This window comes from Brachionichthys hirsutus, chromosome 10 (genome assembly GCF_040956055.1).
Source record: "Brachionichthys hirsutus isolate HB-005 chromosome 10, CSIRO-AGI_Bhir_v1, whole genome shotgun sequence".
Taxonomy (NCBI): domain Eukaryota; kingdom Metazoa; phylum Chordata; class Actinopteri; order Lophiiformes; family Brachionichthyidae; genus Brachionichthys; species Brachionichthys hirsutus.
Genome location: NC_090906.1, coordinates 167,738 through 182,737, shown reverse-complemented (window position 1 = coordinate 182,737; position 15,000 = coordinate 167,738). Strand labels below are relative to the sequence as shown.

At 55.5% G+C, this 15,000-nt stretch overlaps 4 protein-coding genes across 4 annotated transcripts in view; all 4 read left to right on the top strand.

The window, feature by feature from the left end:
- The first annotated feature begins 814 nt into the window (after positions 1-814).
- LOC137900571 (putative monooxygenase p33MONOX) lies at positions 815-3,318 on the top strand. The gene is made up of 6 exons (XM_068744678.1): positions 815-976; positions 1,041-1,149; positions 1,221-1,348; positions 1,468-1,535; positions 1,607-1,731; positions 2,106-3,318. Exons 1-6 carry the CDS (start codon positions 845-847, stop codon positions 2,315-2,317), a joined length of 774 nt encoding a protein of 257 aa, XP_068600779.1. The 5' UTR covers positions 815-844; the 3' UTR covers positions 2,318-3,318.
- A 943-nt stretch (positions 3,319-4,261) lies between these two features.
- LOC137900623 (brain mitochondrial carrier protein 1-like) lies at positions 4,262-7,384 on the top strand. The gene is made up of 8 exons (XM_068744741.1): positions 4,262-4,397; positions 4,951-5,089; positions 5,237-5,331; positions 5,434-5,519; positions 6,216-6,311; positions 6,404-6,528; positions 6,610-6,823; positions 7,346-7,384. The coding sequence occupies exons 1-8, from the start codon at positions 4,334-4,336 to the stop codon at positions 7,382-7,384; spliced, it is 858 nt and encodes a 285-aa protein (XP_068600842.1). The 5' UTR covers positions 4,262-4,333.
- A 2,071-nt stretch (positions 7,385-9,455) lies between these two features.
- LOC137900692 (maternal B9.10 protein-like) lies at positions 9,456-11,039 on the top strand. The gene is made up of 4 exons (XM_068744820.1): positions 9,456-9,628; positions 10,197-10,334; positions 10,424-10,682; positions 10,827-11,039. Exons 1-4 carry the CDS (start codon positions 9,456-9,458, stop codon positions 11,037-11,039), a joined length of 783 nt encoding a protein of 260 aa, XP_068600921.1.
- A 1,995-nt stretch (positions 11,040-13,034) lies between these two features.
- The window catches only part of LOC137900134 (heterogeneous nuclear ribonucleoprotein A/B-like), a 2,165-nt gene continuing 199 nt past the window's right edge, over positions 13,035-15,000 (top strand). The window contains 7 exon segments of the mRNA XM_068744193.1: positions 13,035-13,111; positions 13,884-14,023; positions 14,026-14,062; positions 14,203-14,371; positions 14,444-14,602; positions 14,752-14,883; positions 14,984-14,998. Coding sequence (XP_068600294.1) covers positions 13,906-14,023; positions 14,026-14,062; positions 14,203-14,371; positions 14,444-14,602; positions 14,752-14,883; positions 14,984-14,998 — 630 coding nt within the window. The 5' untranslated portion in view covers positions 13,035-13,111; positions 13,884-13,905.

Here is a 15,000-nt window from a genome sequence, read left to right as displayed (position 1 = left end):
GAGAAACACAATGAAATGAATCATTCTACGCAGGCTGATGCGTGATGTCATTGATGATGTCATTTCTAAATAATGGCCGAAGCTGTGTGGTGTCAATCAAGAAGAAAATAATATTTCTGAGATGGAAAAAGTCCAACGATCCTGAGGAATATACTTGTACTGTAGTACATGCTACTGTGTGACTGTACTTGTACTGTAGTACATGCTACTGTGTGACTGTACTTGTACTGTAATACATGCTACTGTGTGACTGTACTTGTACTGTAATACATGCTACTGTTTGACTGTACTTGTACTGTAGTACATGCTACTGTTTGACTGTACTTGTACTGTAGTACACGCTACTGAGCGTCTCCTCTCCCACCTGGTGGTCTCTCTGGGGTAGGATGAGGAAGAGGAGGGTGATGAGGAGGAGGGTCTCCAGGTCCCAGCCGTGGTTAAACCACATTCCTGGACGGTTTAGCGGTCTGCTCGCTGCCTGGCTTGGCTGCTTACCCATGATGCATTGCCAGATGGTTCTGTGTGTCTCAGACCGACGCTGAGCCGCTGCCTCGCCGACCGGAACCAGAGGATCATCACAGGTCTCACCTCGGACCGAAAGCCGGACCCCGGTCCTGGTCCCCGGTCCCGGTCCCGGTCCCCGGTCCCGCTCCCCGGACCCCGGTCCCGCTCCCCGGTCCCGGACCCCGGACCCCGGTCCCGGTCCCCGGTCCCGGACCCCGGTCCCGCTCCCCGGACCCCGGTCCCGCTCCCCGGTCCCGGTCCCCGGTCCCGGTCCCGGTGCTCCGTGGTCGTTGGGTCGTTGTCTCTGTCTGCAGCCCTCGAGGGATCCGGAGTGGGCGGGATGACCCGACGGGCCCTCAGCTACGACGACAGCCTGGAGGCCCCCATGGCCACGCCCCCCGATGACATCAGCATCAACAACCTGTGGAGGCGGCCCGTCATACCAGGGAGGAGGTTCACGCACCTGGCTGAGGTGAGCCGCGTTTACTTCCTGGGGGGGGTGATGATGATGATGATGCATGCCTTCCTCCCTCCAGGAGGATGAGTGTGTGAGTCACGCTATGGTGCCAGATAGCGCCCCCTCCAGGTCACCAGCGGTGGTAAAAGCCAAGGCCGCCTCCATCATCGGGAACTCCCTCCTCACCAGTAGGTCGAAGAGGAGGAGGAGGAGGGTGATGATGACGAGGATGACCCTAACCTGCTGCTCTTCCTCTCAGAGCAGACTCAGGACATCATGTCCACGTTTGAGCAGAGGGCGGGGCTTAGCGACACCAGCTACACGCCCCACAAAGGCCTGACCGCTGAGGAGACCAGACACCACCGCCGCACCCCAGAGTCCCTCCAGGTGACGTCACCGTGATGTCACCGTGATGTCACACTCACCAGCCTGTTGGTCCCGTTTCCGTAGCAACGTGTTTGTTCACATTTGACCTCACTGTTGTTGTTGTTGTTGTTTGCGTTTAGAAGCTGCAGATCCAGAGCGAGTCGGCGGCCCAGTCCACGCCGTCCAGCACGCCGTCCAGCCCGCGCAGGTACGCTAGGGTCCAGGTAGGCTGTCGCCACGGAGACGGAGTCGGATTAACGTGTGACCCGCTCCGTGCAGCTCCGGGTTCAGCAGCAGCGTGGACACGGGAGGGGGAGGTGCGGTGGAGCGGTGGAGCATCTTTGGGCCTCGACCAATCGTCCAGAAGTCGACCTCTGACCTTGGGTCGGATCCTACAGCTGCAGGTGAACAGCCCGCCTCCCGTCAGCGCCGAGCGGCGCTTAAACCCGATTCTTTTGGTTAACAGACGACGTTCAGACCGACGGTAAACGCACACCTTGATAAGCACGCCCCCCCCCCGCTCTCATTGGCCACCTTTTCTCCCGCCGTTATAAAAGGCGGGTCGGACGAGTCCCTGAAGGCGCTGAAAGCCCGGCGTGAAGCCGTCAGGGGAACCGCCGTGTGGGACGAGCAGCAAGACGGGCCCGTCTGCCTGATCAATACCAGATGGATAGAGTGGGCGTGGTTAGTGGCGTGGACCCGCCCCCAACGCTTGGTTCATGTGCAGCACAGGATCCGTTCCGTCAGGAACTGGATTTAATTGATCTTTTCCCAACAGGCTTTGCGCTGCAGACGTACTCGGGTGCCCAGAGGCCGACGCCCACGGAGGTCATGAAGGCACAAGGCGCGCGATTGGCCGACAACCTGACCTCCCAGGTGGTGGCCCCTCCCAAAATGGAGATCCCCACAGTGGAGGGTCGCCGAAAGGGGGCGCAGCCGCACAAGCTGAAGCCCAGAGACATGAACATCCTGACGCCCACCAGCTTCTGAGCTCCGCCCACCCGCAGTAGGAAGGCAGGAAGTCCCGCCTTCCTGTCACGAGGCTGCTGAGGGGGAAGAACTCTCCAGGTCCCAGCCGTGCACTTTATTCCCATCGTCCGTGGTCTGGTCCTGAGAAGCCATTAATTCCTGATCCGGATCACATCCAACGAACCACCGACGAAACCAACCGACAAGCTAACGGTCACCCTGCAGAGTTCAAATAACTCGATAGGCTAATCCCTCTGGAGCTGCTAGCTTACCGCTAGCTCACTGCTAGCTCACCGCTAGCGCACTGCTAGCTCACTACTAGCTCACCGCTAGCGCACTGCTAGCTTACCGCTAGCTCACTGCTAGCTCACCGCTAGCGCACTGCTAGCTCACTACTAGCTCACCGCTAGCGCACTGCTAGCTTACCACTAGCGCACTGGTGGCTCACTGCTAACTCACTGCTAGCTTACTACTAGCGCACTGCTAGCTTACCACTAGCGCACTGCTAGCTCACCGGTAGCGCACTGCTAGCTCACTACTAGCGCACTGCTAGCTTACCACTAGCGCACTGGTAGCTCACTGCTAGCTCGCCACTAGCGAGTTGGTAGCTGTGTCTACTTTCAGAGGGACCTCATTATTCCTCGACTGTAATGGAACCCTGAACGCACCGCACTTGGGTGGAAAACGCTGGACGACCGACCGTATCCCAGGGAGGTGTGGCCCCTGACAGTCACCTGAACAGGTGCTGAACGAGCACCCTGGCTGGTGTAGCACGCTGTTGTTTGCTGGCGCCGAGTCTCCCGAAGTCGTTACCGAGCTGTGAATATAAATGTTGTACCTGTAATTCTGTTCCTGACTGAAGTGAACCTGAATCTCAAAGGTCCGGTCACGATGGGTCCGTGTTTAACGTTTACGTTTCCTTTTAGAAGAAACTTCAGAGTTGAAAATTAAAGTTTCATCTTATTTGCTCAGAAATAGATTCTGCTGCTTGTAGCTGAATAAATGTTCTACGTAGTACCTCATCTCAGCCTCTAGAGGGAGGCACGTCACAGCCTGTATTTATTCCTTACAATTAAAATGAGGAGGAATGACGTCATGTGGTCGGTCACGTTTGTTGGAGTGGGAGGAGATGTCTCTGGATCCAGGAGGGGCGCTCCACCCGAGCCGGTCCCGAGTCCGGATAAATGCAGACGGGACAAGCCGGAAGAAGAATAATTGAGCTATAACGTGCAATTCCCAGACCTAGCCAGTAGATGGCAGCAGTGCAACAGCGCGCTGTCCAAGGACGTTAGGGAGGGGAAGAGGAAGACAGAGGCGAACACAATACAACGAAGAAGAAGTTTGCTTCTTGACGTTAGCTCAGATGAGTTGCTAACGCTAACGCCCTCTCGTTGACCCGCGGACGTGTTTGAAGTCGTAGAAAGCCCAAAGTAGATTTTTACCGACAGCACAGGTACGTGGCGCTGCGGCGGAGCAGTTAGCAAGCTGTTAGCCTTTAGCCTAGCCTAGCAGGAGCTATCTGCTTCGAGCTAACCGAACCAAACCGTCTAAATGCTCTATTTCTATTCATTTGGCTTGTTTTTAAATACGTAACGACTTTCAGGCACGAGAGTGAGACCGTTATTGGTTGATTGATCGGCCTCGCAGCCAATAGGAACGGGCTAGGCTGGTTGATTGATCGGCAGCCAATAGGAACGGGCTAGGCTGGTTGATTGATCGGCCTCGCAGCCAATAGGAACGGGCTAGGCTGGTTGATTGATCGGCAGCCAATAGGAACGGGCTAGGCTGGTTGATTGATCGGCCTCGCAGCCAATAGGAACGGGCTAGGCTGGTTGATTGATCGGCAGCCAATAGGAACGGGCTAGGCGTGTCTTTCCGGCGCGCTCCGCGGGGATGCTGACGCTGCGCTGCCGTGGAGCTGCAGCATCGTCCGGGCTGATGTCTCCCGCCGTGCTGCCGTGTGTTGACCTGTGTGTCGCGGCGCTTCTGCTGCTTTTAGCCGGGCTGCAGCAGGCGGAGGCCGCCGCCGCGGAGGAGATGACCGGCCTGAACTGGAAACCGTTCATCTACGGAGGGGTGGCCTCGATTGTCGCAGAATTCGGTAGGTTTCAACATCCAGACCCGAAGCTCATGCGTTTCTTTCAGAAAGGGGGCGGGGCCTCCAGCGGCGGGTGCGCTGTAACATGCATGGGGGGGTTAATCCCCAGAGCACGTCGCTGGGGCTGCTCTTTCTGCTGTCGTCTGGGATATGTAGTCTTATTCCAAAAACTAAAAATACGGATCTGCATAAAACACGGTCCAGTCCTCGTCTTCCAGGTGTCCTCGTGTTGGACCAGCTTAGATGTGTCCTCGTCTTCCAGGTGTCCTCGTGTTGGACCAGCTTAGATGTGTCCTCGTCTTCCAGGTGTCCTCGTGTTGGGCCAGCTTAGATGTGTCCTCGTCTTCCAGGTGTCCTCGTGTTGGACCAGCTTAGATGTGTCCTCGTCTTCCAGGTGTCCTCGTGTTGGACCAGCTTAGATGTGTCCTCGTCTTCCAGGTGTCCTCGTGTTGGACCAGCTTAGATGTGTCCTCGTCTTCCAGGTGTCCTCGTGTTGGACCAGCTTAGATGTGTCTCATGATGCTCTTTGAATCCAAAGTAATGAGTTTTCTTTCAGGGACGTTTCCCATTGACCTGACGAAGACCCGGCTGCAGGTCCAGGGTCAGTCCCAGTACATGGAGGTGCGCTACAGGGGCATGTTCCATGCCCTGTCCAGGATTCGGAAGGAGGAGGGCATCCGGGCGCTCTACTCTGGGTAGGAAATCTTTCCAGCTTCCCAAATGACACGGAAGGACTTGATCCAAGTCGTTCCGTTGTTCAACGTTAAGCCAGGCGGCGAGGAGAGGCTCCTCCTCCAGGCTCCTCCTCCAGGCTATCCACCATTTTGGACTTCTCCTCTCAGGATCTCTCCTGCCTTGTTGAGACAAGCTTCTTATGGGACGATCAAGATCGGGACCTACAACTCTCTGAAGAGGCTGTTCGTCAGTCGTCCGGAAGGTGAGCCGACCTAAGGGGCGGGGCTTTGAAGACGTTTTTCCAGCGAGAACGACACCGAGGAGTTTGTGTCCCTGAACTTCATTTCTGTGTGTCTCCTTCCAGACGAGAGGCTGCTCATCAACGTCTTCTGTGGCGTCGTGTCTGGAGTGTTCTCCTCGTCTCTGGCGAACCCCACCGACGTCCTCAAGGTGAGTCCTCGGAAGGACGAGGACGAACCAGCGCACACGCGCCGCTGGCACGTCCACACGCCCCGCTGGCACGTCCACACGCCCCGCTGGCACGTCCACACGCCCCGCTGGCACGTCCACACGCCCCGCTAGCACGTCCACACGCGCCGCAATCACGTCCACGCGTGCCGCTAGCACGTCCACACGCGCCGCAATCACGTCCACACGCGCCGCTAGCACATCCACACGCGCCGCTAGCACATCCACACGCGCCGCTAGCACGTCCACACGCCCCGCTAGCACGTCCACACGCGCCGCAATCACGTCCACGCGCGCCGCTAGCACGTCCACACGCCCCGCTAGCACGTCCACACGCGCCGCTAGCACGTCCACACGCCCCGCTAGCACATCCACACGCGCCGTTAGCACGTCCACACGCGCCGCTAGCACGCTCACATTCGCACATTTTGTAGTTTACAGGTGGCGTGGTAGAAGCGCTTGATTTCCTTGTCAGCTTCAGCGTCACGTGATTCGTCGTTCAGCGAGAATCAAATCAGTGCAGGAAAGAAGAGAAACGGAAGGGAGGATTTTAATCTTTCATCCATCAATATAAGACGCCTGGAACGATCCAGACTCAAAGCGTCTCAGCGTCTCAGCGTCTCGCTGTCTCCGCGGTGCGATTGGTTGTTCACGGAGACGCCCTCTGTTTGATTCCAGATCCGGATGCAGGCCCAGGGCAGCCTGCTCCAGGGCAGCATGACGTCCCACTTCATCAGCATCTACCAGGCGGAGGGCATCAGGGGGCTGTGGAGAGTGCGTTCTGCTTTAGCCTAGCTTAGCACGGAGCTCGGCGGGGTAAAAAGGGAATGACATGTTTGGGATCTTGTCTTCCTCCTCCTCTTCAGGGGGTCGTCCCGACGGCACAGCGCGCCGCCTTCGTGGTCGGCGTGGAACTTCCTGTCTATGACGCCACTAAGAAGCGCCTCATCGAGTCCGGCCTGATGGGGGACACCATTTGGACTCATTTTATGTACGTTTGTGATTATTTACAGGTATGAATGTAATAATTATAAAGTCCAGGTTGGACTCCCCATTGTCCCGCGTCACCCAGCTCAAGTTTCACGTGCGGCCTGGCGGGGGCGCTGGTGTCCAACCCCGTGGACGTGGTCCGGACCCGTGTGATGAACCAGCGGCTCCTGTCAGGAGGCCCCCTGTACAAAGGGACGCTGGACGGGCTGAGGCAGACGTGGACTAACGAGGGCTTCTCGGCCCTCTATAAGGGCTTCTGGCCCAACTGGCTGCGACTGGGACCCTGGAACATCATGGTATCCTTCAGAACCGGCCCGCCGGACCACAGCCCGTCTCCTCCGGTCATTGTCTGTATTCATGTAGATAATGGCTTTAAAAATCTTTGTCGCTCCTGCTAGCATGCTAGCTTTATGTTGCTCCTGCTAGCATGCTAGCTTTATTTAGCTCCTGCTAGCTTTATGTCGCTCCTGCTAGCATGCTAGCTTTATGCTGCTCCTGCTAGCTTTATGTCGCTCCCGCTAGCATGTTATCTTTATGTCGCTCCTGCTAGCATGTTAGCTTTATGTCGCTCCTGCTAGCATGCTAGCTTTATGTTGCTCCTGCTATCATGCTAACTTTATGTCGCTCCTGCTAGCATGCTAGCTTTATGCTGCTCCTGCTAGCATGCTAGCTTTATGCCGCTCCTGCTGGCATGTTAGCTTTATGCTGCTCCTGCTAGCATGCTAGCTTTATGTAGCTTCCTGTACTGGTTACATGTTTTTACGTCGTTGGTGCTTCTGATTTGAAACCGTGAAGTTTTCCTTTAACGCTCGTCTCAGTTCTTCATGACCTTCGAGCAGCTGAAGCTCCAGTTTTAACCCCGGTTAGCGGAGCCCCCCCCCCCGCTTCAAGCGGTGTCGTCTCCTCGTCCCATCGGTTTTATTTATCCTTGTTTTAAAGACTGATCAAGGCGACCTTTGACACTCCATGCAGCTAAACGTTCGCTAAGATCTAAAAATGTGGAAAGGAGGCGGAGCTCGGGGGTTAAAGGGGTGGAGTCTTTCTGAAAAGACAAACGACGATCCTCCGCTTGACCTGAACAAACCGAGGACTGAAGAGTCGTTTCAGACGTTCCACCTGTTGCCCCGGGAGACGGGGACGAAGACGTTTCTTTGGTTCTTTGTTCCCGCTTCGCTGCGGTACTGCTCGCCGGCGTCAGCGACCCGGGATGTCGGGCCTGAGCGGCTCCGAGGCGCTAGCACGGTGCCCTTTTAGCACCGCCACTGGATTTCTTTTCACGTTGTTCTGAGAGTTTTGTTTGTAGAGAACCGGGTCCAGTAGAACCAGGAGGTCTCGGTTCTGTCCTAGCATGAAAGCAGCTTTTGCGGTCCTGAACGAACATCGCAAACATGAGGATACCTCAGCTTCTAATGTGTATGCTAGGCTAGGCTAGGCTAGGCTAGGCTACTACCTGAATGCCGTGCTATACAGCTAACTTCATGATCACGTTAGCCTACAGGTGAAAATGAGGATGAGACTGAAGGTCGACCCAATGACATCATCACCAGGAAGAGATCGGATTGGTTAGATTTAGGGAGATCAAAGTAAAACAGCATTAGCGTTAGCATTAGCTTGGGAGGTGGTGACTGATATTTATTTATGCACTCATTCAATGTGAATGATGATGGTCATGCTGAGCCAATTAAACCACCATTTAGCACATTAGCATTAGCATTAGCATTGTTAAATCAGATCTCTACAATCTAATCCAGCTCATCTCCTCTAATCTCCTGACGGGCCCTGAAGGCACCTGAGACGAGGGGCGGGCTCTACCTCTGGAGGCGTGGCTTTGTTTCACTGGAACCGCCGATGGTTGAGTTTCGGCTTTATTGATCCGGATCGACTAGAAAGGCTTGTTTATTTATTTATCGTTGTTTTCCTCTTTGAACTGAACTGTTACGTTATAGAAATAGAATTATCTGAAGGTAACCAAATCCATTGGAGCTGATAGGTCAGAACGTAGCTCCGCCCCGCGGCCCGTTTGAAGGTGGTTCCTGTCAGTCAGAGACGGGATCTGGGTCGATGGTTCTGGAACCTGCTGCTGGGTTTGGCTTTATTTGAATAAAAATATGCTTGTTCGGTTCTGCCTGGCGTTTTATTCCTAGACAGAACATGTTAAAGAACCTGCTCCAGGGTGGAGTAAAACCCGGTTCTATTCTCAGAACCTGCTCCAGGGTGGAGTAAAACCCGGTTCTATTCTCAGAACCTGCTCCAGGGTGGAGTAAATCCCGGTTCTATTCTCAGAACCTGCTCCAGGGTGGAGTAAAACCCGGTTCTATTCTCAGAACCTGCTCCAGGATGGATGAAACCCGGTTCCATTCTCAGAACCTGCTCCAGGGTGGAGTGGAACCCGGTTCCATTCTCAGAACCTGCTCCAGGGTGGAGTGGAACCCGGTTCCATTCTCAGAACCTGCTCCAGGGTGGAGTGGAACCCGGTTCCATTCTCAGAACCTGCTCCAGGGTGGAGTAAAACCCGGTTCTGTTCTCAGAACCTGCTCCAGGGTGGAGTAAAACCCGGTTCTATTCTCAGAACCTGCTCCAGGGTGGAGTGGAACCCGGTTCTCAGGTCACGTGACCACAAATCGAATGTCAAACTGGAATGAGTCCGTGCTGCGTTTACGGACCGTGGGGAGAACTCACGCTCAGCTGAGTGTGTGGGGGGCGGGGCCTAATTAGTAAACCAGCTGCAGGTGTGTCACGCACCTGCACCGGTTGCATCTCAGGAGCGTCTTGAAGGCGCTGCTGCGCCGCGTCCGCGTTCAGATCTGGATCTGTCGGTGCCGGTGCCGGTCCGGGTTCTGCGTGGAGCCCCCGCAGCAGATATGTTTGCTTAGCGCCTCCGTCCCGGTACTTTTACCCGTTTTTAACCGAGCGTCGTTCCGTCCCGCCATGAAGGAGGAGATCGCTGCCGCCGTGTTCTTCATGGCCCGGCTGGTCAAGCGGTACGGCGGTCTGGACCACGAGGACCGGGACCGGTTCGCTGCGGCGCTCACCTCCGTCCTGTTTGAGAGCTACAAAAACCACTGGCACCCGAACGCACCAAGCAGGGGCCAGGCCTACAGGTGAGCCGGGCTCCTTCCGAACCGGGTCGCATAGCCGGACCGGGCTCCTCCCGAACCGGGTCGCATAGCCGGACCGGGTCGCATAGCCGGACCGGGCTCCTCCCGAACCGGGTCACATAGCCGGACCGGGCTCCTCCCGAACCGGGTCAGATAGCAGGACCGGGCTCCTCCCGAACCGGGTCAGATAGCAGGACCGGGATCCTCCCGAACCGGGTCACATAGCCGGACCGGGATTCTCCCGAGCCGGGTCACATAGCAGGACCGGGATCCTCCCGAACCGGGTCACATAGCAGGACCGGGCTCCTCCCGGACCGGGTCACATAGCAGGACCGGGCTCCTGTAGAACCGGGTCGCTTGGCGGGACCGGGCTCTCCGTTAAATCGAGCGGATGAAGCTACGACGAACCGGAGAGATTTAATCGGTGTGATTTTATCGATCTGGACCGATGACGTAAAGCCCGTTTATCTGCTTGAATAAAGTTCACGTAAACTTTATTCGACCGTAAATGGAGTTCCCCTTTGGGTCTTTGTGTCTCAGGATCTTTACCGGCTGTGGCCTCTCGTTTCAGGTGTCTTCGTATGAACCGGGTTCTGCTGCGGGACCCGGTTCTGCAGCAGGCCTGTGAGCGGGGCGGGGTCCCGTACGGGGATCTCGGCCTCCCGCAGGAGCTGACGGTGTGGGTGGACCCTGGGGAGGTGTCCTGCAGGTCAGAGGGTCGGGACGCTCCAGATTGCTGTTGCTCAACGTTGCGTTGAGGCCGTGCTGAGGACTTCCTGTTCTGCTGCACCTGTGCAGGTACGGCGAACGCAGCAGTCCGTTCTGCGTCTCGGCATTGGACCGCTGTCGCCGTGGAGATGGGGAATTCTCCCGCCGCGTCCACGACGCCGTGGAGCGAGCGAGCCTCGACATCCCGTCAGGAAGCTCTTCGGATGAGGACGAGGAGGGCGGTGGCCACAACAGCCCTAGTAGCTCCGCCCTCTCTGCGCCGGCCCCGCCCCCCAACCCAGAGCCCAAGACCATTCCGACCGTCAGCAATCCCAACAGCGTGTACCGGGTAGGTTGACTGCATGGCAGATGTCTCTGTCCTGGTCTTCCATGCTAACGTGCAGCGCCACCTGCTGCCCTGGAGGGCGACTCGACGGCTGCTCCGTTCCGTAACGGCTCTCCTCCTCCTCCTCCTCCTCCTCCTCCTCCTCAGCTCAGCGAGTTCTCTCCTGCTGCTCCTCAGACCTGGCTGAGGGAGAAGCGGAAGGCCTTCGGCGGGGATTCGTTCCCGCCTCACATTCCCTCCGCTGCAGCCCCGCCCCCTCCGTTCTCCAGCCAGAGAGGCTTCAAGTCCTACCGACCCTCGTTCACATTCGCCGGGCCTCGTGTCGACAAGTACCACTGGGTCAGCAAGTCCCGGTCCTAGCGGTGCTTGGACACGGAACCGGTTGGAGCCGGGACGGCGGCCGTGATGCGCTCGGTGCGTCTAAAGGATAAGAGTCTTACTCGTATGTCGTTTAAAGGAATGCTGTTTAAGTATATTTTAATTCTGGAATATTGAAGTATTTTAAGTAAGTCTCTTCTAAACTGTTTTAGATTTAACGTTTCAGTGTAAATAAAGTTCCGTTTGAACAGTCGTTGAAAAGAAATAAATGCATCCATTTCAGCTCCGCGGGCTCGTTTCCTTGTTTCTAACATCCGACGGCGCCCGGGCGCCGTCCGGGACGGGAGCGGTCGTTCTGCTACCGCAACGCCAACAGGAAGTCAGACGAGCTTCCAGACTCCCAAACGTCCCTCAAGCTTCACGCATCCGTCCAAGTGTCTCTCTGTGATAGGACGAAGGGACAGGTCTGCGAGACAGTGGTGAGGACAGCCATGATGGACGGCTCAGAGACAGTGGCTCTGAGGAAAAGACAGGAGGCGGGGCTAGAAGTGGAGAAGATCAATAATGCTCCTGACCCCGCCGACATTCAGTCGTTCACTCGTTCACACAGGAAATGTGGGCGCCTCTTGCCTAAGGACACGACGACAGTGTACACATGTGCCCGAGCCGGGAATCGAACCGCCAACCTCTCGATCGTGGGACGACCCGCTCAACCGCCCGCGCCACCATCGCCCGATGCTGAGGTTCTCCTTGGGAGTGCCGGGCTGGGCAGGATTAGAAATGAGACAATGAGAGGGACAGTGAAGGTTAGACGTTCTGGAGACAAGGTCAGAGAGACCAGACTTTGATGGTTTGGACATGTCCAGAGGAGAGACGGGGACGATATCGGTAGACGGATGCTGAGGATGGAACTGCCAGGGAACAGGACTAGAGGACGACCCAGGAGGAGAGACACGGACGTAGTGAGAGAGGACGATGGGTTGCTGTGGCGACGGGACAGGAAGGTACTGGAGTAGTAGTAGTAGTAGTAGTAGTAGTAGATGGATATCTGGATCACTATCATAATGTATGTGATGAGATTGAGTTAGACCCATCTTCATGTTTTTATTCAACGACGTCCATCCAGCAGTTTCTCCAGAATCCTGCAAACAAACAAACAACAAACAGATAAACAACAAACAACAAACAGACAAACAAACAGACAAACAAACAACAAACAGACAAACAACAACAAACAGACAAACAACAGAAAAACAGACAAACAACAAACAGATAAACAACAACAAACAACAAACAGATAAACAACAACAGACAGACAAACAACAAACAGAAAAACAGACAAACAATAAACAACAACAGACAAACAACAAACAGAAAAACAGATAAACAACAACAGACAAACAGACAAACAACAAACAGACAAACAAACAACAAACAGATAAACAACAACAAACAACAAACAGAAAAACAAACAAACAACAAACAGACAAACAAACAACAAACAAACAGCAAACAGATAAACAACAACAAACAGCAAACAAACAGAAAAACAGACAAACAGACAAACAGACAAACAACAAACAAACAGCAAACAACAAACAGACAAACAGATAAACAAACAACAGAAAAACAGACAAACAAACAACAAACAAACAGCAAACAGATAAACAACAACAAACAGCAAACAAACAGAAAAACAGACAAACAGACAAACAGACAAACAACAAACAAACAGCAAACAAACAAACAACAAACAGACAAACAACAACAAACAGACAAACAAACAACAACAGATAAACAACAACAAACAGACAAACAACAAACAAACAACAAACAGACACAACCTCTTTGGCGGAGTAAATAAATCGGATTCTGTCAGACCGGAACAGGAATGACGTGTCCTTGTACTATTTGTTGGTCGCAGTTGCGCCAACCAATAAGCCAATCACGTGTTACCTTCATTCCGTCCGTGAGCGGTCCACAGACTGTCTCCGTCGGAGCGACGAGCGGACGTCACATCCGGTCGTATATAACTTGCCACGAGTTAGCGGCGAATTTGGAGAGTGTCCATTTTGAGCAGGGGTTCTGCGTCTCCGTTAATTATTCCGCTGAAAGTAAGACTTTTATTTGCTTCTAGTTATTTTGGGTTACCGTAAATGTCAGAATGTTCGATTCTCTCCGCGGCACTTCCGTCGATGACCTTCCGCGCGGCTCGTGCCTTTATGCGCTGTTTTCATAAGCGTTAGCTTTCTGCTAGCCACGGCGATGCTAGGTGCCGTATTGTCGTTGCTTGGTGAAATGGCTGGACCGGGTTCGGGCTGCGGGTTCGGGCTGCGGGTTCGGTGCTCTCGTTACCCACCGGGGCGTTCCTGCTCGTTCCCCTTTCAGCACCGACCGCGCTTTTTGCAGGATTTTTGTTTCGGGCTAGGTCGGCTAGCGGCTGGCGGCTAGCGGTTAGCCGGGCCTCCACTCTGAGAGCGGCACCGAATCAAAGCGCGGTCCGCCGGGCACGGAGACGTCCCCCGGTGTGTTGACTTCTGGCGTTCAGCACGGTCGGTCCACGCGCGTGACGGTGACGCGCGGATTGTTTAATGACGGCACGAATATGAAGGAAGCGGGAACGAGGCGTGAAGCCCGCTAGCTTCAGCTAGCATGGTCGCCGTGTGGCGTTCAATAACACCTGGGAAATGTGCCCGTGAAGCGGGCCGTTGGGCTCGACCTGAGGGGGAGGCAGTTGGGTCGGAACCGGGATCCGAACCGACACGTTTCTGTAAAAGCTCCATTTATTCTTCTTAATCTGGTCCGATTTTGCTCTTCCGGGCGTCGATGACGTCATCAACACACGCGGTTCCAGCCGGTTCCGGTGTTCATCCCGTCCTGTGTCAGTCTCTCAGAGCCCACTCTCACGATGGCAGACAGCGAGACCCTCTTCATGGAGACCTCCGACCAGAACGGGGACGAGGACCAGAACGGTGCCGAGCAGGAGCTCATGGTGGGGGACGAGAGCCAGGACAACGGGACGGACGGGGCAAGATCGACGCCAGCAAGGGGGAGGAGGACGCCGGGTGGGTCCGCGATCGGTCCTCCCTGATTAGGGGGCGTTCAGGACCTGAGGACGGAGGGGTCAACGTGTGTTGTGGAACCCTGGCCCCCCCACGGGGGCGGCGCCGGTGCGTTGTTTAACGGTCTCCTTCTGCGTTGACAGGAAAATGTTCGTGGGGGGCCTCAGCTGGGACACGAGTAAAAAGGACCTGAAGGATTACTTCACGAAGTTCGGCGAGGTGTCGGATTGCACCATCAAGATGGACTCCAACACGGGCCGGTCCCGGGGCTTCGGCTTCGTCCTCTTCAAGGACTCCAGCAGCGTGGATAAGGTCCTCCTCGTCCTCGCGCGGGTCACACCTTTAGTTCCTGTGGGCGGGGCTAACTGGAAGGCGTGTCTGCAGGTGCTGCAGCAGAAGGAGCACAGACTGGACGGACGCCCGATCGACCCCAAGAGGGCGATGGCCATGAAGAAGGAGCCCGTGAAGAAGATCTTCGTCGGGGGCCTGAACCCCGACGCCACAGAGGACGCCATCAGGGAATACTTCGGGACCTTTGGAGAGGTCAGTCGCGGCGTTTCGGGTTCTGACCTCTGACCCGGCAGCAGCGGCTCGTGAGGAAGAGGAGGGTGTTTAGTGAACGTCAGAGCGGTTCTAGAATGTTTGACGGGAGACGGAATGTCCTGAACGCCGCTGCCCCCCCCCCCCTGCAGATCGAGACCATCGAGCTTCCCATCGACCCAAAGTCGAAGAAGAGGAGGGGCTTCATCTTCATCACATACAAAGACGAAGCCAACGTCAAGAAGTGTCTGGAGAAGAAATACCACAACATCGAGGGCGGCCGGGTACGCTGGCCTCAGTCTCTGGTCCTGGTCCTGGTCCGGGTCCGGGTCCGGGGCCTCTGTCCTCATTGCGTCCTAAGTGTCCCCGTCTGCTGTCCTCCAGTGTGAGCTGAAGATCGC